The sequence below is a fragment of the Tenrec ecaudatus genome, chromosome 7, assembly GCF_050624435.1.
Source record: "Tenrec ecaudatus isolate mTenEca1 chromosome 7, mTenEca1.hap1, whole genome shotgun sequence".
Lineage (NCBI taxonomy): Eukaryota > Metazoa > Chordata > Mammalia > Afrosoricida > Tenrecidae > Tenrec > Tenrec ecaudatus.
The window spans coordinates 165,365,094-165,389,325 of NC_134536.1; the positions used below are offsets into that span (position 1 = coordinate 165,365,094).

Consider the following 24,232-nt stretch of genomic DNA (forward strand, 5'->3'; position numbering starts at 1 on the left):
TCTCCTCCAGGGACCGATTCCTTCTGATGACACGTCCAAAGCGCATGAGAAGAAGTTCAAGCCTATTGGCGCTTGGCGACATTTGCTGCTCTGGATGCTCAGCCTAAGACAGAGCCCTGGGAGGCAGCGCAGCCAGGTTGCTCGTGGGAGCGCAGCGACAGTGGGTGTGTGGTGCGTGTGACACGCCGGAGCAAACCGGCTGGCGGGGCAGCTTGGTGAACGTGTGCGATGTGTACACTAGGGAAACTGCCCCTTGGATCGGGGTGGGGAGCACTCAGGGTCCCGCTGTCACCCCCAGACTCTCTCCTGTTGATGGGTCCTGTAGAGGCAGCTACTGCTCTTGGCCTCCAGCTCTGAGGATTAGGTACCTACTTCCTGTTTGGTCTGTAGTCTTTTTTTTTTTTTCATTTTCTGTTCACGCCTTTATTTATTTAAAACATTTTTTATTAGGGGCTCATACAACTCTCAGCACAATCCATACATATACATACATCAATTGTATAAAGCACATCTGTACATTCTTTGCCCCAATCATTCTCAAAGCATTTGCTCTCCACTTAAGCCCTTTGCATCGGGTCCTCTTTTTTCCCCTCCCTCCCCACTCCCCCTTCCCTCATGAGCCCTTGATAATTTATAAATTATTATTTTGACATATCTTGACCTGTCTGATGTCTCCCTTCACTCCCATTTCTGTGGTCCGTCCCCCAGGGAGGAGGTCACATGTCGATCCTTGTAATCGGTTCCCTCTTTCCAACCCACTCACCCTCTCCCCTCCCAGCATCGCCCCTCACCCCCTGGTCCTGAGGGGATCGTCCGCCTGGACTCCCTGTGCCTCCTTGTCTGTAGTCTTGTTAAGGTGTCTCTCTGTCTAGGTTTTTTAAGTGGTTGCCCCAGGCATCACTGTAAATGTCCATAACTCATCACAGTGACAACATTTTAGTAATTCAAGTGGGGTATAAAAAAGTATCTCTCGTTAAGCCCCTGCACCCCTGTATACGCTACCCCTCTCCCTTCATAATATAGATGTCTTCAATATTGATTCTATATACTCTGAGACCCATGTTCTAGAATGAATTGGGTCTCCCAGAACGCTGTAGTCAGTCCTGACTTCTAGCACTTGTGGGTGTGACCGGCTTGAAAAGGGGGTCTTTGAAGGTGTTATTAGCTAACACGAGGTCACACTGGAGAAGGTGGCCCGTGACCCAGTATCATTGGAGGTCTTGTAACAGAGAAGAGAGCAGATGACCGTGTGACGGTGGGGACGCTACAGCCACAAGGCAGGAAATCACTGGGCTTCCTGAAGCTTCCGGCAGAGCATGGGCCTGTTGACATCCTACATTGGACCTCTAGCCTCCAGAGCTGGCAAAGAAGCCTCTTCTGTTCTGGGCCCGCCACGCTGTGCTTTGTCACGGCAGTCCTAGGAAAGCAATGCACGTAGGTCGGCCATGCCCCATGTTGTTTTGCTTCAACTCGCAAACACAATTTAGAAAACTGGAGAGCAGGAAAAATCCTGCATATCCATGTTTACCCCGTCCACTGTTCCATCCTCCTCCCTGACGTTCCAGGATATTCCTTCTTTAAAGACGTTCCTATAGCCAGTCTCCTGGCAACAAATTCTCTCTGTTTTCCTTCCTCCGAGACTGCCTTGCTTTCCTCTTTCACAGGAGCGTGTTTTCACTCGATCTAGGATTCTTTTCTTTCAGCACTTGACAAACGTTCTACCACTTCCTTCTGGCTTCCATGGTTTCTGATGGGAAATCTGCTGTCATCCTCCTGGTTTTTCCTTTCAGGGAAGCTGCTGTTTTTCTTGTTGCTTTTCAAGATTTTTCTTTTCCAGCAGTTTGGTGTGTCTTGGCGTCGTTCTCTTTGGGGTGCATCCTGTATGAATTTCTTGTTCAGCTCCTTATTTCTGCCCCTTTGTGCCTCTTGCTAAAGGTGCCCATTTCTTAGCCTTTGTTTCTTTGAATACTTTTTCAGCCTGGCGCTTTCTCCTCTCCGCCTGGGACTCTGACAGCCCAGAACAGGCCTTCTGTCACAATCTCACAGGTCCCTGAGACTGTTCATTACTGTTTCCCTCTGTTCTGATTGGGTAATAAATTTCTATTGATCTTCAATTCCCAGATTATTTCTTCTCTGTTGTCCCCATTCTGCTCTTGGGTCCATCCCACAAGGTTTCAATTCTAAAGGTCAACTTGGTTCTCTGTGTCTTCTATTTCTTCGCTGAGCCTTTCTGTTTCTGTTCCAAGTGTGTACATGATTTTTGGTCGGCACATGCTTTTATGAAGACAGCTTTAGAATCCATGTTTGCCATCGTGGCATGGAAGTGTTTGTTGGGTGCTTTGTCCCCTTCATGTTGAGATTGTCCCATTTCTTGGTGTGATGCGTTATCGATCTATCAATCATATTCTGGACATTTGGAGTATTGCGCTATAAGGCTCTGGATCTCATCGAAACCTTCTGTTTTAGCATGCTCTTACACTGGGCCTTGTCACTGGCAAGTAGGTGTGGCAGTCCAGGCCCCCACGGTGCTGGCGCCCCAGGGCTGCTGTGACATGATGGACACATGAGTGGCTTAAAGCAGCACAGATGCAGCATCTCGCCGCTGCCGAGGCTAGCAGTGTGCGTGACTGGCTTGTGGTGGTCCTCGCGTTGCCATGGTCTGTGGCGTTGCCACTGCAGTCTCATCCCCAACTTCATATTGCTGCCCCCCCCCCGTCTCCGAGTCGCTCCTTGTGAGGACAACGATTATAGAGAAATTAGTATCCACCCGAGGGACCCCAGGGTGGGTGACCTCACTGGGGGTGGCGGTGAGGGTCCGCCCTCTGCAGCAGGCCTCCCCAGGCACCAGCCCAGCACAGAATGGGAGGGGTGCGTGGTGGCTGCTGGGTAGAGATGGGAGTTCAGACTTTCTGCATGGTCTTCTCTGATGCATCAGTGCCCGGCTCAGCACCACCTGAGGGGATGAGCACTCCAGTTTCTCACGTGCTCTCTGATAGCCCTCCAGCCGTGGGCCGTGAGTGCCCTGTGACAGACAGGACAGGCTTTCCACTCAGCCATTAGGCTGCAGTTTCCCCATGGCGTCTGGCTAGAGCAGAATGGTTACTGTCTAGAAGCGTGTCTTGTTCGCCTTGCTGCCCCAGGCCTTCGGCTGGAGAGAACAGGCTTGTCTTGGAGCTGCGTTAGTCCATGCTGACTTCTCCTGCTCCCAGGGTGGCGTGGTGGTTAAGCACTGGGCTGCTAACTACAAGGTCAGAAGTTCGAAACCACCAGCCACTCCGAGGGAGAAAGACCAGACTTTCTACGCTTGTAAAGAGGTACAGTCTTGGAAACCCACAGGGGCAGTCCTAGCCTGTCCCACATTGTCGCGATGAGTCTGGGGTGTATTGGGAAAAAGAAAACCCGGGGGACTCACTGCCCTGCCATGCCTCAGCTCTGAGGGTCCGAGCCAGTTGGGCAGCGTCTCTCCACCTTTAAAACTCATTTGAGATTTGTTTTACATAATGTCCAAGGGTTTTAGCCGTATGTGGCGGGAGGACTAAGGAGAAGTGGGTCTGTGGCATAGGCCTGGAAACAGACCCGGGGCTGCCGTCCGATCCAGGGATGTCGGCATACTCTGTGTGCTTTTTGCCGCTGTTGCTCAGAGGATGTCTTGCGATCTCTCCATGCGGCGGTATCTGAGCAATGACCACCCCCCCACCCTGCAAAGCAGGTGACCATAGCAACCCTAGAGAGGGCTTCCGAGGTTGTCAATCTTTGCAGGTGCAGAGAGCCTCGTCTTTTCCCCCCTGAGTGTCTGGTGGGTTTGAACCGCTGACCTTGAGGTTAGCAGTCCAGCACCTACTCCATAGCACCACCAGAGGCCCCTGTGGCTGTGTATAGTGGGATGAATATAGTGTGGGCTGAACTCACCACACAACAGACTTCGACACAGCAAGGAGAGCAAATCCCTGCGATATGCGATACGCTTCCACATCCTCTGTGTGGGCACTTGGGTCGGAGTTAGTGTGTGCAAACTCACTGCCGTCAAGTCAGTGCTGGCTCTTCGTGACCCTCTGGGACAGGGTAGAACTGCCCCTGTGGGTTTCCAAGATGAGCTCTTGATGGGGGTAGAAAGCCTCCTCTTTCTTCCATGGAGAGGCTGGTGGCTTCGAACGGCTGACCTGGTTTTGGCTGCAGCCCAGTGCGCAGCCACGGCTTGCTCTTCGTTATGAGCAAAGCTGCCACAAACATCCTCGGCTGTGCGCCTCAGTGGTCACGGGGTAACTGTTACAACAGCCTCTCCACGGGTCTCCTCGCGTCCGTCCTTACCCCTCCGTTGCTTCTCCAGACAGAGCTGCCACCGCCCTTCCTGGGCTCCGAGACACCGAGTGCTTTCTCAAGGATCATCGTGGGTGCCATCAAGTTGGTTCCAACTCAGGAGGCCTCTTGTGCCAAGGAGAGCTGCCCTGTAGGGGTCTCTTGGCCAAGCAGGAAGTCAGCTCTTTGTCCCCCAGTGCCGGTGGGTAGATGCGAACTGCCAACTCTTTGATCACTGGCTGAGCACTGAATGGATGCACTGCCAAGACTCCCTTTCTCCTTCAGACACAGAGACCCCACAGTCCTCCCTGGGGCCTGCAAGTCCTGACAAGTCTAGCCCTTGACTCTCTGTTGTATATACTCTACCTACTGTCCATCCATTCATCCACTTGTCCATCCATCCATCATATACATTCATCCATTTGCCCATCCATCCTTCCATCCATCCATCCATCCATTCATCCATTCATCCATCCATCATCCATCATATACATTCATGCACTTGTCCATCCATCACCCATCATATACATTCATCCACTTGTCCATCCATCCATCCATCCATCATCCATCATATACATTCATGCACTTGTCCATCCATCACCCATCATATACATTCATCTACTTGTCCATCTGTCATCCACCCATCATATACATTCATCAATTTTCCCATTCATTTATCATATACATTCATCTATTTGTCTATCCATTCAACCATCATATACATTCATCCACTTCTCCATCCATCCATCCATCCATCCATCCATCCATCCATCCATCCTATACACTCATCTGTTTGTCCATCCATCCACCCACCCACCTTGCATCAAATACATTCTTTCCATCTTGGGGTGCCTCCAATGTGCCTCGCTTACTCCTCCCTCTGGGCTTTTATCTTTATTGTTAGTTCTGCCCGACCCACTCTCTCTCCAATTGTCAGACCCTTCCATCTGGCCTTTTACTTAGATCTCTGTTCAAATATCACCTCTCCAGAGGTGATTTTGACATGGCACCCACTCACCCTCTGCTTCTCCTTACCCCATATTATTTTCCTTGATGGCATCCACTGCTCTTTGAAATCACATTGATTATATGTATTATTACATCATCTGTAATACAATAAAAGCTTGAAACACCATGAGGCCATGAGGTTGTCAGTCTGGACCCTGACAGGTCCCAGTTCCTAGAGCCGTGCTGCATACAGTAGGTGCTCAGGAACCCACAAAGGTGTTGGAGACACTCGCATGGGATGTGGTCTCCTCGATTGCTTCGTCTTCCAGCTGTGCATTAGATGGGACCAGTCCCTGAGCTCAGGTCTTCTCACACGCTGAGCTCCTTGGAGCTTGTTAGAACGCAGGTTCTGATCCAGGAAGCCGGCAGCGGGACCTGAGATCCTGCGTCTTTACCACCCCTAGGTGACACTGAAGCTGCTGGTCCATGGGCCTCCCTGTGAGTGGCGAGGCTTCCACCTCTCTGAGCCTTGGTCTCTGCCTTTATGAAGTGGCTCCTGTGAATAACAAGGGAGCGAAGGTGCAAGCCCAGCCCAGTGCCTGGCTTCCTTAGCACGCGCTCAGCAAGCAGCCTGGCTCTGCCTCCCGGCTGCTTTCAGGGTCAGAAGCTTGAAGTTGTAGCTGCTGATTCCTCCCTCTCCCCCCTCCCTCTACCCCCATCCCAGTGCCCACTCACAGGCCTGGCTCCCCCTACAGGGTCATCACGGAGCGGTATCCATTTTATTTCTCCAGAGTTGGCCAACTCTGCCAGCCCTTTCAGGGGTCTGTGGGATTCTGGGCATTTTAGCATTCACGGGCACGTTATGCAGATGAGATGCAAAGCAGCAGCTAATAAGCCCTGATTGCATTTGCTCTGGCCATGGAGAACACGTGGGATAACTGCTAAGTGGGGGAGGGGGGCACTGAAAGCTTTGGGGGCTGGGTGCAGAGGGGCTGACAGAAGGCATTGGCTTTTCCTGCGGAGAGGAAGGTGGCTGCTCTGTGGCCTGGGTGACACCCCTTTCCTGGGTTGTAGGAAGCTTCTGCCTGTGGGACCTGAGCTTGGATAAAGTGTGTGTGTGTGTGTGTGTGTGTGTGTGTGTGTGTGAAGACAGGCTCTGTGATCTGCAGATGGGGGTGCAGAGGCCTGCAGGTGGGCGACTCTGGGGGGGGGCCTTCCAGGAAGCAGATGGGCCTGGGTCAGGCTAACAATGGATGTGGGGTGGCAGCAGATGCTCTCCAGGCTGAAGAAGGAGGGGGGTGGGAGGGGGGTGACCCAGGGGGTCACTTCACCCACAGGGCATGTCTGAGACCTGTGAGTGTGGGAAGGCAGGACTCAGGAGTCCACCAGCAGCAGATGGGGCCAGATCAGGATGACAGAGGGTGGGGGCGGCTGGCTTGGGTGTCCCTGGACTATCAGCAATGCAGCCAGTTCTTTAGGAGAAAGATGATCTGGGGCTGGGGGCCCGCGGGCGGGCAGGGGGCTCTGCTTACAGAGCCTGGGAACTCAATCCCTCTCCGCCCCCTGCTGAGGCCACCTCAATATCCCAGGAGCCTCTGCTCTTAGGTGCCAGGCACCCCCACTCCCCGCATCCTGGCTCCTACCCGACTCTCTACCCAGGACCCCCAAGTCTGGGGGCAGCCCACACCAGGCTTCTGGCCTGAAGAAGGTCAGGCTGGCCTCCAGCTTGGAGGTCGATCCTGCGGGGGAGGGGGCCTCCTCTGTGTCCACCACCTGACCTGACCGGCACTATGCATGTACTCCTGCCATGATCTGAAGATGAGAAGAAGCCAACTTTGCCACGAAACGTCTAGAAGCCCGGTGCCTGTTGCCCTGCTTCCCAGTCAGATCCTCTTGGGAATGACCCGTGTGGAGCATTTGAGAAACTCAGCTTTCTGTCCTCTTGGGCGATTTCATCTCTGAGCGCCTCCATTTTCTAACTGGTCATTCTGGCTGCTGTGACCGCTGGAGCTGCTGCAGGGAGCCGGAGAGCAGGGTCGGGGGCTCAGTAAGCCCCGGGACTTGCTCTGCTGGTCTCAGGGGGGTTTCCCAGCCCCTCAGACATGTGCAGACACCTTGTCCATATCTGCTGTAGGAGTGAAGTGCCCCTTTTCTTCTATTCCAAGATGCCCACCCCACCCACCCCACCCCACCCTCACATTGTCACATCTGATATCGGGATGTTTCATACCATGTCTTGATTAGTTTAATTGGTGATCGAGACCAATTAGATGTGATGAAGTACGGATGAGACCATTATTAACAGGTTCAACTTTCCGATGTGTTCTCTTCAGCCGGAGCCATTCTCTCTAGGGTGTGGGAGGGGGTCCCAAGAGGCCCCTAAGGCGCAGGGGTGCAGTGACCCCTGCCTGAGGTCTTCTAGTAGTACGGGGGCTGGGGACAGCATGTTCTGGGGGCTCAGGCCCCCCCATCCCTGCTGTATATTGTCCTTCCTTAGGGTGGCAGAGTGGACTGATATCCAAAATATCCTCTAAGGAGGACAGGACTCTCTCTGTAATACTGATACAGGGAACCTATGTAGTGAGGCATTTAAAGGGACTGACTTCCAAGGAGCCCTGGTGGTCCAGCGGTGAAACGCTCTGCTGGCAAACTGAAGATGGGCAGCCCCGCTGGCGTAGCGGTGACTTGTTGGGCTGCTCACCGAAAGGTCAGCAATTCCACTCCACAGGAGAAAGAGGAGGACTGCTGCTCCCATGAAGAATTACAGTCTCGGAAACCCACCGGGACGGGTCTAGCCTGTCCTGCCGGGTGTTGGCAGGAGGGTGAGGTTCGAGGGGGCACAAGGGAGAACGTCTTGATCTGCTTCCTGAAAACCCTACCGGGCAGGGCTGCACTGCCACACGGGCCCAGATGAGTCAAAAGCAGCTCCGGGGCATTACCAGTAATTTATTCTGGTCCAAACTCCAAGAGCCAGGAATGGGCCATCACCCGGTAGGAGGTGGGTGCGGACGGGCAAGAGGCCTAGACCAGGGGCGAGGAACCGCTGGCCGCAGGCTGTAAAGCCACCATACCGGCCCCACCCAGGAGAAGCAGTCCAGCCAACGTGTTAAACTCGCCCACTGCCATCACATTGAGTCCGACTGACGGCCACCCTATCTGACAGGGGAGACCTGCCCCTGTGGGTTTCCACGGCTGTGAATCTTTATGGGAGTAGAAAGCCTCCTCTTCCTCTTGTGGAGCAGGCGGTGGTTTTGAACTGCTCACCTTGGGGTAGCAGCCACACTATGCCACCAGGGCTCCTAGCCGTCACATTAGGGATGATTTAATAAAATATTTGACTTGTGACTGATGTTATAAATATCCAAATGGCCCTTGGCAGAAAAAAGTTTCCTACCCCTTCACCTAGACCAAGGGGGACCCCCTAAGTGCCCCTCTAAGTGCCAGAGGATCCCCAGATTGAGGGGAGGCAGAGTGGAGGAGGTGGGTGGGCCTCTGTGCACTCACCCGCCCGCCAGCTGCAGAGACACTGCCCTGGGCAGATCCCTGGTGGGCAGAGCTGACAGTCAAATCCTGTCTTGGCGAGGCTGCTCATGGTTCAGTCCCCTGGGAGCAACATTTTTTCTCCTGTCATTGAGCCCCTCCTCAGAGACTGTGGGCTTGGGAGCTGTGATTTTGTCTAAGAAGGGCTTGTGTGTGGCATGTTCTGTATCCAGGCCGGTGCGTGTGCCTATGTCTTAAAGATGTGTCTACATTGAGATTGCTTATACAGCTAGCATGCGCATGCGTGTCACTGACATGTACACAGACATGTATCAGTAGATACACGCCTTGTGGAAATGCAAGTGTGCAGGTGCATGCTGGTATGTGTGTGGTTGGGGTGCACATGCGTGCCAGCCTGGGTGCGTGGGAAGGCACCAGAATTGGGCACCAAGAGGCCTCGCTGCCTAAAACTAGCCCATGAGCCCTGCTCTGCTCAGATGGATCGTGTTACTCCTGTGGGCCTCCGCTTCCGATCTGTAAAATGGGGACGTGGAACCTGGTTAAGATGTGGAGATGACAGGTGTGATCCTCAGGAAAGCCTCCCGACACAAATTTGACCAATGAGGAGACAACGAATGGCTGAATCCACAGCTGCCTCACAACCGAGTGGCGTGGCGTGGCGGATGAGATGGACCTGCGGGAAGGGGCTGGAAAGGGAGGTGCCTGGACAGGCTGGATCGTGGGTAGGCGGGCGATCGGGCCCTGAGCCTGTGTGCCCACCAGCATCTCTGTGCATGTGATGTGTGCACACCCATGCCGGCGCCAGGTCCACGGAGAACGCGTGAGCCCCTCTGCGTACTCCGGAGGGAGACTGTCTGAGCGGAGCATAGCCCGGTTGCCATAGAAACGAGCAGACGGAGGTGGGTGGCTGGAGAAGGAGGCGGGCCGAGGGGAGGGAGCGGGGAGGAGGCAGGGGAGGAGGCGGGCGGGGTGGGGGGGAGGCGGGGAGCTGCTCCTGGCATTCTGGCGCTGCCGCCGCCGCCGCCGCCTGAGCCAGCGAACGGTGGAGGGAGCCCAAGAGGTCAAAGCCTAGGGCCTGGGCGCCAGGCCCCCCGTCGCTCCTGCCACCACGGAGGACAGCCAGTCCCTCCGACCCTGGCCTGGCCCAGCGGGGGCAGTGAGCTCCTACCTGCCACCAGCTTGGTGCCCAGACAGGCCCAGGTAGGCATCTCCCATGGGGGTAGCTGAAGCCGGGGACCAGGGGCTGCCACTCTTGCAGCCCCGCCCCATTAACCTGTACAGACCTGAGGGCCTGGGCCAGCGGGCCAGAGTAGGACAGGGTCTGCATCCCAGCGGACCCCCTGCGCCCTCTCCTCCCACTGCTGCCACAGGTGCGACGCCCCTGCGCTCTGGGAGTGGGCCAAGGGGGCTGGGGCCTCCAGGTACCCGCTGCCCCTACCAAGCTAAGGCTAGAGAGAAGGAGGAAGGCTGGAAGAAGGTGGGTGTCTCCTGTGTGTCCCCCCCCCCTTCCCCGCAGCCTCCGTGTATAGAGCCCTGGTCAGAGAGAGGCATCTCTCTCCCCTTACCCCAGGTTCAGGTCCTCCCCCTCTTCTCTCGCTGAAGTCTTCCAAAGGACCCCCGTCCTCAGCCCCCATGGTCCAGGGGAGAAGGCTCCGGATCTGGCGGGGTGCGGTGGCCCTCCCTCCTCCCTCTGTCCCTGTGCTGCATTGCTCCTGGGCCTGACTCTGCTGCCTGCCGGGGTGCGGGCAGCGGGCACTGCGGAGGCGCTGCCGCTGTTGGGAGGGGGTGGGGTTGGGGCGCTTGGGAGGAACTGGGGCGCCCTGCCTTGTGGGGCACAGGGAGGAGGGGCCAGGAGGAAACAGCAGCAGGCTGTGGTTCGTGGGTGCGCCCGCCCCAGGTTTGCCCCTGATGGAGGTCGAGGCCTGGCCTGGCCCCAGAGGTGAGAGGATAGGTCTCTCTCCAGGTTTACGGGAGCAGGGTGTCCCTGTGGCTCTAACCCTGGAACTGGCAGCCCACACACAATTTCTCAGATCCCCATCACCTCTTCCCTGTGTGCCTTGGACCAGGGGCTGGTCTCTCTTTCTCAGGCTGGGGTGAAGGTGGGGGAGGGGGAGGAGGGGGGAGATAGGTGGGGGGGCAGGAGGTCCTCTTCTCACCAAGGCCTGGGGGCTGGCACCAACATTTGCCCTGTCCCACCTCCATCAGTCACTGGTCACCCTCTCCCCCGCAGCCAGCACAGGGTCTTCTAGCAAATGCTGGATGCTGGGAGGGGCTCCTCCCTGGCCCTTGTCCCCCTTCCCCTGGCTCTACTTTAAGTCAACCCCCCCTCCCCCTTTCATTCTGTGTCTGCCCTGCTCCTCCCTGGTCTCCATCAGCTCTGTCTCTCCTCTCCCTCTCCCCTGCCCTAGGCACCTGTCTGGAGGCCAGGTTGAGTCCCGGGTCAGTGAGTGGTCCATGCCTCCCTACAGAATGCCCCCAGGAGCACGTAGAGGCTGAGGGCTGGAAGAATGATTTCATTCAGCCGATCCCAGGCCCCCAGTCCAGGGGGAGCGTGAAGGGGACATCTCCATGTGACTCCTAAAAGGCTGGGACTCTCCAAAATGGAGCTCCTAGCTTCCCCAAAGCAGCCCCTCCCCCCTCCCCCCTGAGACTGCCCTGAGACTCCTCCCTGCTTGGTCCCTGGGGTTCTCCTTGACCCTCCGAGGACTCTTTCTGACTGTCAAGGCCCATGTCACTTGTCTATTCCCCTGCACCTCCCTGAGGGCCCACTCTTCTCCCTTCAGCTATACAGCCCTCTGTTGGGTCCTCAGACAGGGCAGCAGCCCTCAGCCTCAGGGCCTTTGCACTGACTGTTTCCTCTGCCAGGAGGCTCCCTCCCAGGTATGACTTGTTTAAGGAGTTTAAAGTAGCAACATGCCCAGCCCAGCACCAACCCTCCTTTCCCCTCCCCCTCTCTGACTGATGTTCCTGTGGTCCCTCACATTCTAACACTCTATCATCCACTTATCTATCTTGCCTTTTGTCTAACCCCGCTAGAAGGAACCTTGGTGGCACAGTGGGTTAGGCACTGGGCTGCTAACTCTAGGTTGGAGGTTCAAACCCATCAGCTGCGCCGAGAGAGAAGGATGAGGCTGTCTGCTCCCCACCAGGGCACTCCATTCTCTCCGACTTAGGAGTTGGACCCGGCTTGATAGCAGTGTGTCTAGCTAGCTTGTTTGTTTTTGCGACCCGTCTAGAACGCACGTCAGCTCCAGGAGGACATGGTACCTGCTGCTTGTTCACTGCTGTGGTCCAGGGCTGCAGTTGAAAGCCCGAATTCTCCAATCCAGTAACAGGCCCTCAGCTTGGTGCTGAAAGTGGGGAGGGAGGGGTGAGCTGTGATTCCGCGCACTCTTGTTGTCTCAGGGGCATCTGTTGGGCAGAGCTTCCTGTCTCAACGGAACCCAGGCCTTTTGGCTCTCTCCACTCTCAGCCTTGGCCAGAGCCGCTCTGCACAGCTGGACCCATTGCCCCTCAGTGCCACTGGAGGGCTGTCCCATCAGGCAAGCATCCTGTGGATGGATATCCCAGGCGCGTGGGCCACAGAGAAGGGATGACATGGGTCCAGCTCTCACGCACCAACAGGTCCATCTCCTGGCAACCCCACGAGTGTCGTGTGGGCTGTGCTCCCTATGTTTCCAACGGCTGATTGTTGAGAAGTGGATTGCCAGGCCTTTCTTCAGAGGCACCTCTGGGTAGACTTAACCCTCCAGCTGACCTTTCGGTTGGCTGCCAAGAGTGTTCTCTGCTTGCCTCACAGGGGAGCCCACTGAGTGAGGACCAGCCAGTCTCTAGGAGAGAGTGGTATCCAGAGCAGAAAGGACAGGGGGAATCTGTCTCCCCAACCAGCTCCCTCTCTGGCCTCCCAGTCTGGAGTGGTGGCTCCGTATGGCCTTCCCGGGAGCAGGCACTGAGACTGGGAAGTGAGCAGGCGCAGGTCCCTGAGAACTCTGCTAGGAGAGTGGGGAAGGGAGGCAGGGCGGGGAAGGCAGCCAGTAAAGGGAGTGTGTCTGGCCAGCTGAAGGAGCCCTGCGGCACTGTGGGCGAACTGTTGGACTGGGAACAACAACGTTGGCAGTTCAGATCCACCAGCCACACCGCGGGAGAACCGGGAGGCTGTTGGAGTTAACTGGATGGTAGTGGTTGCTTTGGTACTTTGGTGCGTAGCCAGCTATAGAGCCATAGACAACAGGGGACCCCCATCGTGCTGGGGACAACGCCAGCTGGCTCACCAGAGAGGTGATGGAGATGACGGAGCTGTACCCCAGCGTCTATCTGTTGTGGTGGAGGGCTGTTCTCGGGGGCTGCTGACTCCCAGGCACCCCGGGCTGCTCCCTTTGCGGCCTGCACTGATGGGTTGAGAGACCTAGCTGGTGACATGTGGAAGTCACAAGGTCCTGCAGGGGTGGGGGAATGGCGAGGGTTGGGGCACATTCCCATCCCCCAGCCCAGCACTGCTGGTCCCCAGGAGAGTGCTACCTCTCCTCCTTCCCCTGCCCAAGCCCCAGAGGCCCCCTGCTCCTCTGAGCAGCCTTCCCTGACCACCCTGTTAAAGCAGCATCCTCCAGTCCAGATTCCTGCCCCTCCCTGCTTGCTGCCCCTTAATGAGGACCCATGCACCCGCCTCTGTCCTTCCTGCCCTGAGATATACCCGCCCCGACAGAAAAACCCAGACTCTGGTCTAGCTGGATTTGCAAGGTAGAATTGGGGTCATGACAGGGGTAGTGGGGTTAGCATTGAAGAACTAGAGGAAAGTTGTATGTTTCATCAGTGCTGTACACGGGTGCAGATCAGAGCTGGAAACACAGGGAATCCAGGACAGATAAACCCCTCAGGACCAATCATGAAAGTAGTGATACCAGGAGGGGAAGGGGAAGGTGGAGGGAGAAAGGGGGAATCGATCACAGTGATCAATATATAACCCCTTCCTACGGGGAGAGACAACAGAAAAGTGGGTGAAGGGAGACAGCAGTCAGTGTAAGACATGAAAAAATAATAATTTCTAAATTATCAAGAGTTCATGAGGGAAGGAGGGGGAAAATGAGCTGATACCAAGGACTCAAATAGAAAGAAAGTGTTTTGAAAATGATGATGGCAACCTATGTACAAATGTGCTTGAGACGATGGATGGATGGATTGTGATAAGAGCTGTACGAGCCCCCAATAAAACGATTAAAAAAGAAAGAAAATTAAAACCCAAACTACCCGTGAGATGACTCCGACTCATCGTGACCCTGTAGACCAACAGCTCTCAACCTGTGGGTTGCGACCCCTTTGGGGGTGGACCGACTCTTTCACAGGGGTCCCCCGATTCAGGAAGGTTCAAAACCAGAGGAGACTGCCCATAGGGTTTCCCAGGCTGTCAATCTTTTAGGTTCAAACTACCACCTCTTTGGTTAGCAACCTGGGACAGTCTTAGAGGCTCGTGGGTGGTCTTGTCCACCGGGCCTGGGGGCTGGGAGTGCTAAGGGTTAGTGGGGTGGGGGGATGATGGTGACTCTACTGTAGAGAGTGGGCCTGGCCTGGAAGGAGGGACAGGAGGGGGTGCATGGAGAAGGGGGAGAGGGTGAGGAGGGCCACCCAGTCCTGCAGAGGTGAGGTTGAGTCCTGGCGGGGCCAGCGGTCAGTGTCTAGGGACAGGGCTGGAGACAAAGGGAGAAAGGGTCAGAGGACCAGGCCGCTGCTGAGGTCAAGTGGTAAGTAGGCATTTTTAGACAAGAGCTGGAGCAGAGAGATGAGGCTTTGATTAGCTTTCGGTACCGCATCCTTCTGTGAGCTGAAGGCTCCCGGAGGGCGCGGTCCCATCCTGAAGGCAGCATTGTCATGGGAGATTTGGGAAGGAGACAGGGGACCTGGAGCAGAGGCAGTGTCATGGTGGACTTGTTGAGCACCTCCTGTGTTTCTGCCGGGGACGCTCCCTGGGGGTGCTGTCAGGTAATCACTGGACGGCTCCCCGGAAGAGAGAGGAGGGTGCCTACGCCTACAGAGATGTACGTACAGCCTCTGAACCCCGAGGCAAGGTTGCTGTGAGTTGAAATTGACTCGATGCTGCCAAGTCTCGTGTCCTGGGTGTCTCTGGAAGTTAAACACTCCCACTAGCAACCAGAAGGGTGAGGGTGTGGCTCTGCCCATAAGCACCTGGGAAGAAAGGCCTGGCAACCTACTTCTGAAGGGTCCCGGCCACTGGGGACCCAGGCTCAGCTCTACCCGGAAGCACTCGAGGCTGCCAGGAAGCCGGGGTATTGATGTCGCGCCCTGAAGCGACTACTGATGGAGGGCCCGTTTTTGCTATTCATGGAGCGAATGTGCTAGAAGGATTGGGGCATTTATGTATTAATTCAACAAACATGTCTTACACACCTCCCATGCGTCAAGTCCTGCTGCGGACACTTGGAATGCAGCAGGGCCAGGCAGACAGCAGCCACTGCCCTCACAGCGAAGAAAGCGCTAAGCCCGTGGCTGTTCTGTTGTCGAGAGCGTGCCGGTGGGACAGAGTATAGAGAAGTGGGGTGCTGGGGGTGGGAAAGGGGTTCAAGACATTGGAGCGGAACGGGTGATTGGAAGACCGTAGCCCATGAAGCCCTAGCCCTGTGCTCACCCACCCCCCCCTTTTCTGGCTTCCCCAAAAGAATGGGCCCTACCAGTGGCTGGTGTTGTGGATGGCTCACGATCCAGAGTACTGTCCAGTGACCCCAAACCTAACGACTCGGGTCACCCTTACAGCCGCCCATTGTACAGATGAGGGTACTGAGGCCCAGGGAGAAGAAATGACCTGCCCAAGGTCACACAGCCTAGGGATACAGAGTCAGAATTTGAGCCCAGGCTGTCTAGGAGCCGTGGTGGTGCAGTGGTTAGAGAGGGGCTTTCTACGCCCATCAACGACGCCCCAAAACTCCCAGGGGCAGTTCTACCCCTTCCTATCGGGTTGCTGTGAGTCAGCATGGACTTGATGGCAGTGAGCTTCAGTTTTGTCTGTCTCTAGTCTGTGTTAGACCCCTGCCCTATGCGACACACCTCCAGGGTCAAATCCGAACTCTGGCACCACAAGCTGGTGACCTTGATCACCCATTTACCTCCCGAGTCTGTCTTTGCTCACACCTGCTGGTATAAAGTGGGAAACCAAGCCCTCTCTCTGGGGTTTGTTTTGAGACCCAAACTGAGGTCCTGGGGGCAAGGACCTGTCCCGTAGTAGGTGCTCAGTAAACACTGGAGCTACCCTGTCTTTCTCCTCCCCCATCTTCTTCCCTGCACCGTGGCTCCTCCTTCTTTCCCTTCAGGGCCCTTGGGAGGTGGGCTCAGAGGGGGCCCAGGCAGCAGGGACTGGACTGCCTGCGGCACCGCTTCCCTGAGGGGACCATGCAGCGCCCCCAGGGCTGTGTCCTATCGTGTCCGGTGCAGGAAGGCACTCAGTCACTGCTAACCAGTGGTAGCCAGAATGCTGTGCTGACAGTGTCTCCGTGGTGAGCAGTGGGCTTCACCTCCAGCCACCCCTGTTCCTAGCCACTGCCAGCAGGTGACTTCACGGCCCTGCGACTCTGTTTCTCCTGCGGCAAAGCTGAGTAGTCACAGTCCGTACCTCACACAGCTGCTGTGAGCGAATCCGTGCCTAAGGGTCTCACTCACAAAGCTAGACCCCCTCTATCTGCTAGCCTTCAATAAGGACAGCAGGCGCCTAGGTTTGAGGCCTGGAGCCCTGCCTGGGCCCCCTCCTTGCAGCTCCCCCGGACGAGCTCTTCCATCAAGACTAGGGGGCCCTCCATGGGGTCCGAGAATGTGATTGCATAGGGGAGTAGAAAGCCACCTGCAGAGCTCCTGGTGGTTTCAAACTGCCAACCATGCAGATGACAGCCTGACACATAACCACTGCACCACCAAGGCTCCCGGGTGCAGGCAGACAGTCCAAACCAAACCCCCCTGCCTCCTGCCTTGGCGCCCATTCCCACCCAGAGCGCCCTCTATGGGACAGAGTAGAACTGCTCCCCAGGATTTCTGAGGCCAGACCTTTTTACAGGAGCGGACAGCCTCATCTTGAACCAGCCCAGCAGCTGGGAAATTGACACAGCCAACCTTTCGGCTAGCAACCCTGCGCTTAACCCACCGCACCACCAGGGCTCCTCGTGGAGAACAGGCTCCCTGCTGGTGAGGGAGAGGTGATGATTGTGAGTAAGCGGGCTCTGAGCAAGAGCTCCGTCCATGTCAGCGCTTCGCTTTTGGAAGACCTGGGCCATGCGGACGGCCTAGAGCAGTGGTTCTCAAACTGTGAGTCGTGACCCCTTTGGGAGTCCAGTGACCCTCTCACATGAGTCGCCCGATTCATAACCGAAGCAAAATGACTGATGAAGTAGCAATGAAAATAACTTTAGGGTTGGGGTCACCGCCACACGAGGAACTGTATGAAAGGGCCGCGGCATGAGGAAGGTTGAAAACCACTGTCTTAGTGCTTGCTATTAACCACGAGGCTGGTGATTGCATCTACCCAAAGGGACCACAGAAGAAAGGCCTGGCCATCGACTTACCGGAAACGATGGTGCTTAGAAAGCCTCGGAGGCACAGCTCCATGGTGATACACCTGCGGGCCCCATGAACCAGATTTGACTCGAGGGGAACCCATTTGGTGTGTTTGTTTTCTGAAGTCCCGTCCCCAATTGCAACTATTTGTTCTATATCGGCAAATGGACATAACAAGATGAGTAATTCTGAGGCGTCAGTTCCGCTCTTCAAACGGTGTGACCACTCTCACTCTCCTTCTTCAAATCATTCCACAACCATTTGGTTTGCTTCTTCATCATCATTAGTAGTTGTGATGACGGCTCCGGGACCTCGATGGGCTGTGCCCACCGAGCGGAGAACTCAGCGGACCATTGGGTCTGAGGAAGGCTCGGAGCAGGGCAGGCTTGTCCACCAGGAGCAGCAGCCACCAGCTGCCCAGCCCGACTCAGGGCCGCAGCGTGACGGGCCAGCCAGGGAGGACAGAGTAAGGTGTGCCCCCAGGGTGGGGTGAGAGGCTGGTTTGGGCTAAGGAAGCCAGGTCAGGATGGGACAGTGAGGCTGGCCTATGACTGGTGGGGGGCTCAGACACTTCCTCCGCTCCGGCCTCAGCTCCGGATCTCCCCGCCTGTCTGCCCAGACCCACCCCTGAACAAGGGTCCAGTCTAGAATCTACCAGGAGCAAGACATCACCCCATGTAATCTTCAAATCAGTTCATCCCATCCCCATCTCACAGCAAGGCCCAGAGAAGCTGTGGGACTTGCCCAAGGTCACAAAGCATATGGATGGAAAAGCAGGGACCCCCGAAGCTGGAGTGGTTTCTACTGCATATGCTACTTCAGTGGAGAGTTTGGAGGACCCGTTTCCTGACCACAGCAGCAGCAGCAGGACCACAGCAGGCCGTACTGTCCTGAGCCTCCACCGTGCGGTCCATTCCTGCTGCCATGCTGGGTCCCCACTGCACACTCCCAGCTCCCTGGGCTCTGCAGCCAGCCGAACAGTTTGGCAGATATGCAAGGTGTGCATCAGAGTACCGTGTGAAAGCCACAAAGGAACCCAGAAAGGAGATTCTCCTTCCGACCCAGCTCCCCGAAAGCCCCCACAGCCCCAGTTCCCCACGCGGCCTTCCGAAAGAGCAGTAGACAGACACACATGTAGATACGAGGGGGGCTTCCAAAAGCGGCTGGGGAAAATGGGTCCCCCCTGGATTTCCTCACAAACTTCGGAAGTTCCCCTTGGCATAGAGAGATGGATTTTGCCCCGTGTTCCTTGAGCTGGTAGAATCGAAGGTGTCAGAGGAGGACTAGTCCCCCGCTGTCACAGTGATGAGCCGACCACCACGCCCCGTTCTCCCTCAGCTGTGGGTGGGTTTGAACCTTGGCTGCCAGGGCTGATAACTAACTTCTAGCTCAATTCTGACTCCTAGCCACCCAGCAGAGCAGAGTAGAAATGCTCCGTGGGCTTCTGAGACTGTAACGCTAGGTGGGAGCAGAAAGCCTCATCTTTCTCCCATAGGGTAGCTGGTGGTTTCAAACCGCTGACCTTGTGATTAACAGCCCAATTTGTAACCACTGTGCCACTAGGGCACCTAGGTAGGTCGGCAAGTCATTTTCCTTCCAACCGCACTGCCCTGGCCCTCACTGTTTTGCTTTGATGACACGTTGACTTAACCAGTCCCTCGTGGCCTTGAATTGTTTCCGGCCTTTTGCAAGGATGTGCTACTGTAAATAATCATGTCCATCTTCATGGCTGCAGGGCACATTCCTAGAAGTAGCCCCGTGGAGGGTGTGTGCTTCCAGCTGTGAGAAGAGAGCTAGTCTCCCTGCATTGAGGTGTCCCTGTGCCTTCCCCACTGTGATGGGTGAGACACAGGGCTGGGGGCCCGACCTGGATTCCCAGTGGGTGTGCTGCCGGTCTGCTGACAGCAATATTCCCCCCACCCCCACCCACGCCAGCAGAGCTCTGTGTGACGTCCAGGATTCTGGAAGGGGCTTTGACCCTGGAAATACTTCCCCAGCTTGGTGGAAAGTCCACTAAATATCCCCTGTCTTTTGCATCCTCAAATCTAAATTCAAAATGTTTACCAAACAAGGACTGCTTTTTAAAGGAAAAGTGCTAGCAAAAGTAGAAACAAGTTCAAAGACGCATCTCTTTGCCAGGCATTCCTTGGCCCTCACCCCCAACCCCCCAATCCTTTCATCCCCACTGCAGATGAGTGTGTGGGGCACGTTGGGCTTCCCTAGGGACATGTCACCAGGAGAGAGCCGTTCCTGGAGAAGGACATCGTGTGTGGTGATGGGGAAGGAGGGTCAGTGAGTAAAAGAGGGAGCCGGATTGAGACAGTGGCTCAGACAGCACAGCCGTTGTGAAGATGGGGCCCGAGTGGGCTGTGTTCTGTTGTGTGTGCACAGGGTGGCAGTGAGTCTGAACAACAACAAAGGAAAAGAGCCAAACTGTGTTAGGTGCTTGAGAGGAGCGAAGTGGTAATGCTGAATTCTTCCTGGGGAGAGACCCCCAGCCTTGAGAAGGAGCCCAGGGAAGTGGGAAGGCAGGCTCTGAGGAGTGGGCGCAGCTGGAAGCTGGCAGCTCCTAGTAGGGCCAGGCTTAGCCCAGACTCTTCTGGATCCTATCCCCTGACCACTGAACCATTCTCGCCTGGCTTGGGGAGGAGAGGCGTGCGCACCCCAGCCCCGGGGCAGCACGTTACCCAGATTGGACAATGTGATGGTTAACGAACGACAGATCCAGGGCAGAAGTGGCCGCCAAACGTTCACGCAGACCGCAGGGATAGTCTGCCCTTGGGCCAGGAAGCTGCCTGTCCGCACTCCCAGGAGACCTGTGAGTGGCTAATGGGGGCTTGGCACATGGGGCACGGGGGCCCCCATAAGGGCGTCCACAGGTTTCCGGCAGCTTAGAAGACTGAGGGTTCCCCGCTGCCAGCTTGGGACTCTGGGCCCCGGTCGGAGAGGCAGGAATAGGGTCTGGGCTCGAGGCCTGTCGTTCTGCATTGACAGGAAAGCTGAGGAGGTGCTCGCGGGCCTGGTGCCACGTCTGACCAGGTCAGGGTGGGCAGTCCTGAGGGAGGAGCCCCCAGCTGGGGCTCACTGACTCCGCAGCATACCAGCTGGGTTCCTGAGCCCCAGGGGTCTGGCCGGGTTTGGGCCCCGGGAACCCTGCATGCACAGATGAACCTGACCACTGACTTCGAGGAGCCGTGTGTGTGTGTGTGTGTGTGTGTGTGTGTGTGTGTGAAGGAAACCCCAGGTTTGTAGAAAACAAAGGGGCCGTGTGGCTCTCAGTGTGGGCATTAAGCACCCAGGAACGCAAGAACAGTGGTAGGCACCAGGGGTTCTGGTGTTAGGTCAGTGGGGACAGGCTTCTTTGAGGATGAGGATGGCTATGGCCTTAGGTGGGGGTGGGGAGGGGAGAAGGAGAGATGGGAAATGCAGGAGGGATGCCTCGGGGTGAATTTTGGGGCTCCCCTGGGGATGGTGAGCCAGGGCAGGAGACCCCATCCTGATGTTAACTCATGCCCACAGAGCCTTCATCCCCACGGCCAGTTTGGGATGCAGACCTGGAACGGGGTGCCTCCCTCATCTCCAGGGTACCTCCTTCCTCTTTCTAGCGCATGAGCAGCCGAGCCCGCTGACCGCAGCCCCACGCCTGCCGCCGCCACGGCCACACCATGTCCGGCTCCTACGATGAAGGCTCGCTGGCTGCGGAGGAAATCACTGACAGCTTTTGGGAGGTGAGACCCTGCCTGAGGTGCCCCAGGCCCCGGGGACCGGACGACCTGGCTGCGTGGAAGGCCCGGCTCCCATCTACCCCGACAGTCAGATCCCGCAGAGGGTGGGGGGCAGGGGGTGGAGCTTGAGAGGCAGAGAGGAGAGGTTTCTGGAGCCCACAGCAACGACAGGGAGCTGGAGGTAAGGCTAGGAGCCAGCATTCCTGGCAGCTCCCCGAGTGTTTGAGACCCCAGAGGAGAAAACAAGATTCTATTGGCTTTAGAAGCCTCCAACGAAAACCGGCAACCCTAAATTAATAAGTGTTTAATGAGATGTCTACAAAACATAATATTATGTCAAGTCGCTCAACTCAGCTCGTATATGGCTCTCTATAAATATAATAGATTTCACTCACAAGAACAGAATGAATTATTCATTCTAGTCCAAGTCCAAATAATAAAAATCTTTCCACATTTTGTGGCAGGGAGAGAATTCGATTTAAATGGGATGAGGGTGTGTTTAGGACAGGGTCTGACGCAGGATGCTGGGCCTCGGGAAGGGAGGGAGGTCAGCAAGTGGGGGCTCTAGGGCTGACGTCACCCCGTGCATTAACTCGGGGCACCCACCCCCACCCCAGACCAGACCAGAAAGATTCCTCAGTCACGTGCACTATCAGTTTAATCACAGAATAAGACGATAGCTATACATTGCTTCACTGTACTATGACTTCGTTGTACAAATACTAACCACAAAATTGTACTGTAACATCTTTCTACCTTGAATTACGTTATGAGTTACAATTAGTAACGGAACCTTTAAAAAAAAGTTTCTCCTTAATTGCAACTTCATTCTCAAAAAAAAAGCCATTGGCATACCTTCACAACTTCTACGGACCACGGCGTTTAAGGTGAAGCGCTAGGACGTTTGACAAAATCAGTGACTATAAAACACCTGCAGCATGGGAGGCAGCAGGACCTGCTTACGGGGGGGGGGTGAGGGGGGGAACCAGGTGACTGGAAGCAGCCTTGTGAATGGGCACTAAGTGGCCGCCCTGACTCAAGAGTCTCGCCAAGGCCCAAAGAGTAAATGGGCATGGCGTTTTAGCCTAGTGAATCTAGGGAGGCAAGTAATCTGAGCTTCCAAAGCATGTTTTTGTGGTTCTAACTTGCTACAGGGACATTTTTATGTAAACAAATGGTAATGAATGTCTATTGAGACGCAGCAGGAACCTTGTATAGACGGCCCTTCTGGGGTCACCCTCACTGACCATGTCCCCTAGTGCGGTCCTCCCTCTCCTCCCCCCCCCCCCCCCCCCCCCCCCCCCCCCCCCGCTCCCGATGCCACTAGGTCTGCAGGTGCCCTCGTGTATTTCCGGCCAGGAGGGAGGGGTCCGGGAGCCCGCGGGAGTCGAGTCGCCCTCGCTCTTGGCCGCCAGGTGGGGAACTACAAGCGGACAGTGAAGCGCATTGATGACGGCCACCGCCTGTGCAACGACCTGATGAGCTGCGTGCAGGAGCGCGCCAAGATCGAGAAGGCGTACGCGCAGCAGCTCACCGACTGGGCCAAGCGCTGGCGCCAGCTCATCGAGAAAGGTGCGCATCCCCCTGCCCACCCCGCGCGCCCGCCCCCACCGCCTAGCCTGGGTCCCGTGAAGCCCAAGGGAAGGAGAGAGTGAGCACAGGTCGGTGCCCCCTGCCCAGACCAGGCCCACCTACCTGTGACCCTGACTTCTTAGAGCGTCAGGAAAACACAACGCTGCCCTGTTTTATTTGGCAATCGTCGAAGCGTAGAGAAAAGTTGGAAGAACGGTGCAGGAGGAGTTGTGCCGGCACGGCACCCAGAGTCCATATTGTGGTGGTGTGTGTGTGTGTGTGTGTGTGTGTGTGTGTGGTGTGTGTGTGTGGTGTGTGGTGTGTGTGTGTGGTGTGTGTGTATGTGTGTGTGTGTGTGAGAGAGAGAGAGAGAGAGAGAGAGAGAGAGAGAGAGAGAGAGAGAGAGAGAGAGAGAGAGAGAGAGAGAGAGAGAGAGAGAGAGAGAGAAAGAGAGAGATTCTGCCTTGGGCTGGTCCAGTGTTCCAGGATCAGGAATGGCATTTACGTGTCTAGTACCCAGATGAATGGATGGAGCCATCTGTCATGTTAGTTTGTGTTTCTGTTCAGCTGCTGTTCCGGGAGCTCCTTGGGCCTGCCTGGTGCTGTGCTGGGGTTGGAGAGCTCACGGGGTTCAGGTTGCCCCCCAGTGGAGCCCAGAAGCTGAAGGGGAGTAGTAGGCCCCGAGGAAGTATGTAAGAGCAGAGCAGTTAGGGGGGCTTCTTGGAGGAGGTGGACTCTGGAGGATGGGTCGGGCTATGGAGAGAACCAAGCCCTGGCTGAGTGAATTTCTAACTCACAGTGACCTTGTAGAGCAGTGGTTCTCAACCTTCCTGATGCCGTGACCTTTCATACAGTTCCTCATGTGACGGGGACCACCCCCAACCATAAAATTTTTTGTTGTTGCTACTGCATCACTGTCGTTTTGCTACTGCTATGAATCGGGCGAGTCCTGTCAAAAGGTTGTCCGTGCCCCCCGCCCCCCCCCCCAGGTTGAGACCCGCTCCTATAAAGAGTTTCTGAGGCTCTACACAACATTCTTACAGGAGCAGACAGCCACAACTTTGTTCCAAAGGGCGGTTGAGGGGTTTGAATCCCCGACCTTGTGGTCAGCAGTCCTACCTGAGGGCATCGTGGGGAGAACCGCGGAAGGAAAGAAGGGGCAGGCTTAGAGAAAGGAGGCGTGAGGGGACCTCTGGGTGGGGGCTGATGGGAGCCCCCGTGGCCATCTCCTCAGGCCCGCAGTACGGCAGCCTGGAGCGGGCCTGGGGGGCCATGATGACGGAGGCCGACAAGGTGAGCGAGCTGCACCAGGAGGTGAAGAACAACCTGCTGAACGAGGACTTGGAGAAGGTCAAGAACTGGCAGAAGGACGCCTATCACAAGCAGATCATGGGCGGCTTCAAGGAGACCAAGGAGGCTGAGGATGGCTTCCGTAAGGCCCAGAAGCCCTGGGCCAAGAAGATGAAGGAGGTGCCTGGTGGGCCGCTGAGCTCAGAGGGGTGCCGGTGTCGGGCGGGGTGTCTGCAGGAGTAGGCACTGCGCCACTCTGAGATCATACCGGGGGTGGGGGGGGTAGCAGCACTGCCCACCAGAACGAAACGCCCACAGAGGAGGCTGCCGCTACCCAATGGGGAAAGGGCACC

At 56.1% G+C, this 24,232-nt stretch overlaps 1 protein-coding gene across 2 annotated transcripts in view; it reads left to right on the top strand.

Moving 5' to 3' along the window:
- PACSIN1 (protein kinase C and casein kinase substrate in neurons 1) overlaps positions 1–24,232 on the top strand; it is a 61,695-nt gene that overhangs the window by 32,135 nt on the left and 5,328 nt on the right. The window contains exons 1-4 of one of the 2 annotated variants that reach the window (XM_075555494.1): positions 9,748–9,945; positions 20,898–21,020; positions 22,433–22,589; positions 23,824–24,059. In XM_075555494.1, coding sequence (XP_075411609.1) covers positions 20,958–21,020; positions 22,433–22,589; positions 23,824–24,059 — 456 coding nt within the window. In that variant the 5' untranslated portion in view covers positions 9,748–9,945; positions 20,898–20,957. Of the gene's footprint in view, positions 1–9,747; positions 9,946–20,897; positions 21,021–22,432; positions 22,590–23,823; positions 24,060–24,232 lie in introns of those variants that run through there. The other variant, XM_075555495.1, reaches the window with a different exon arrangement.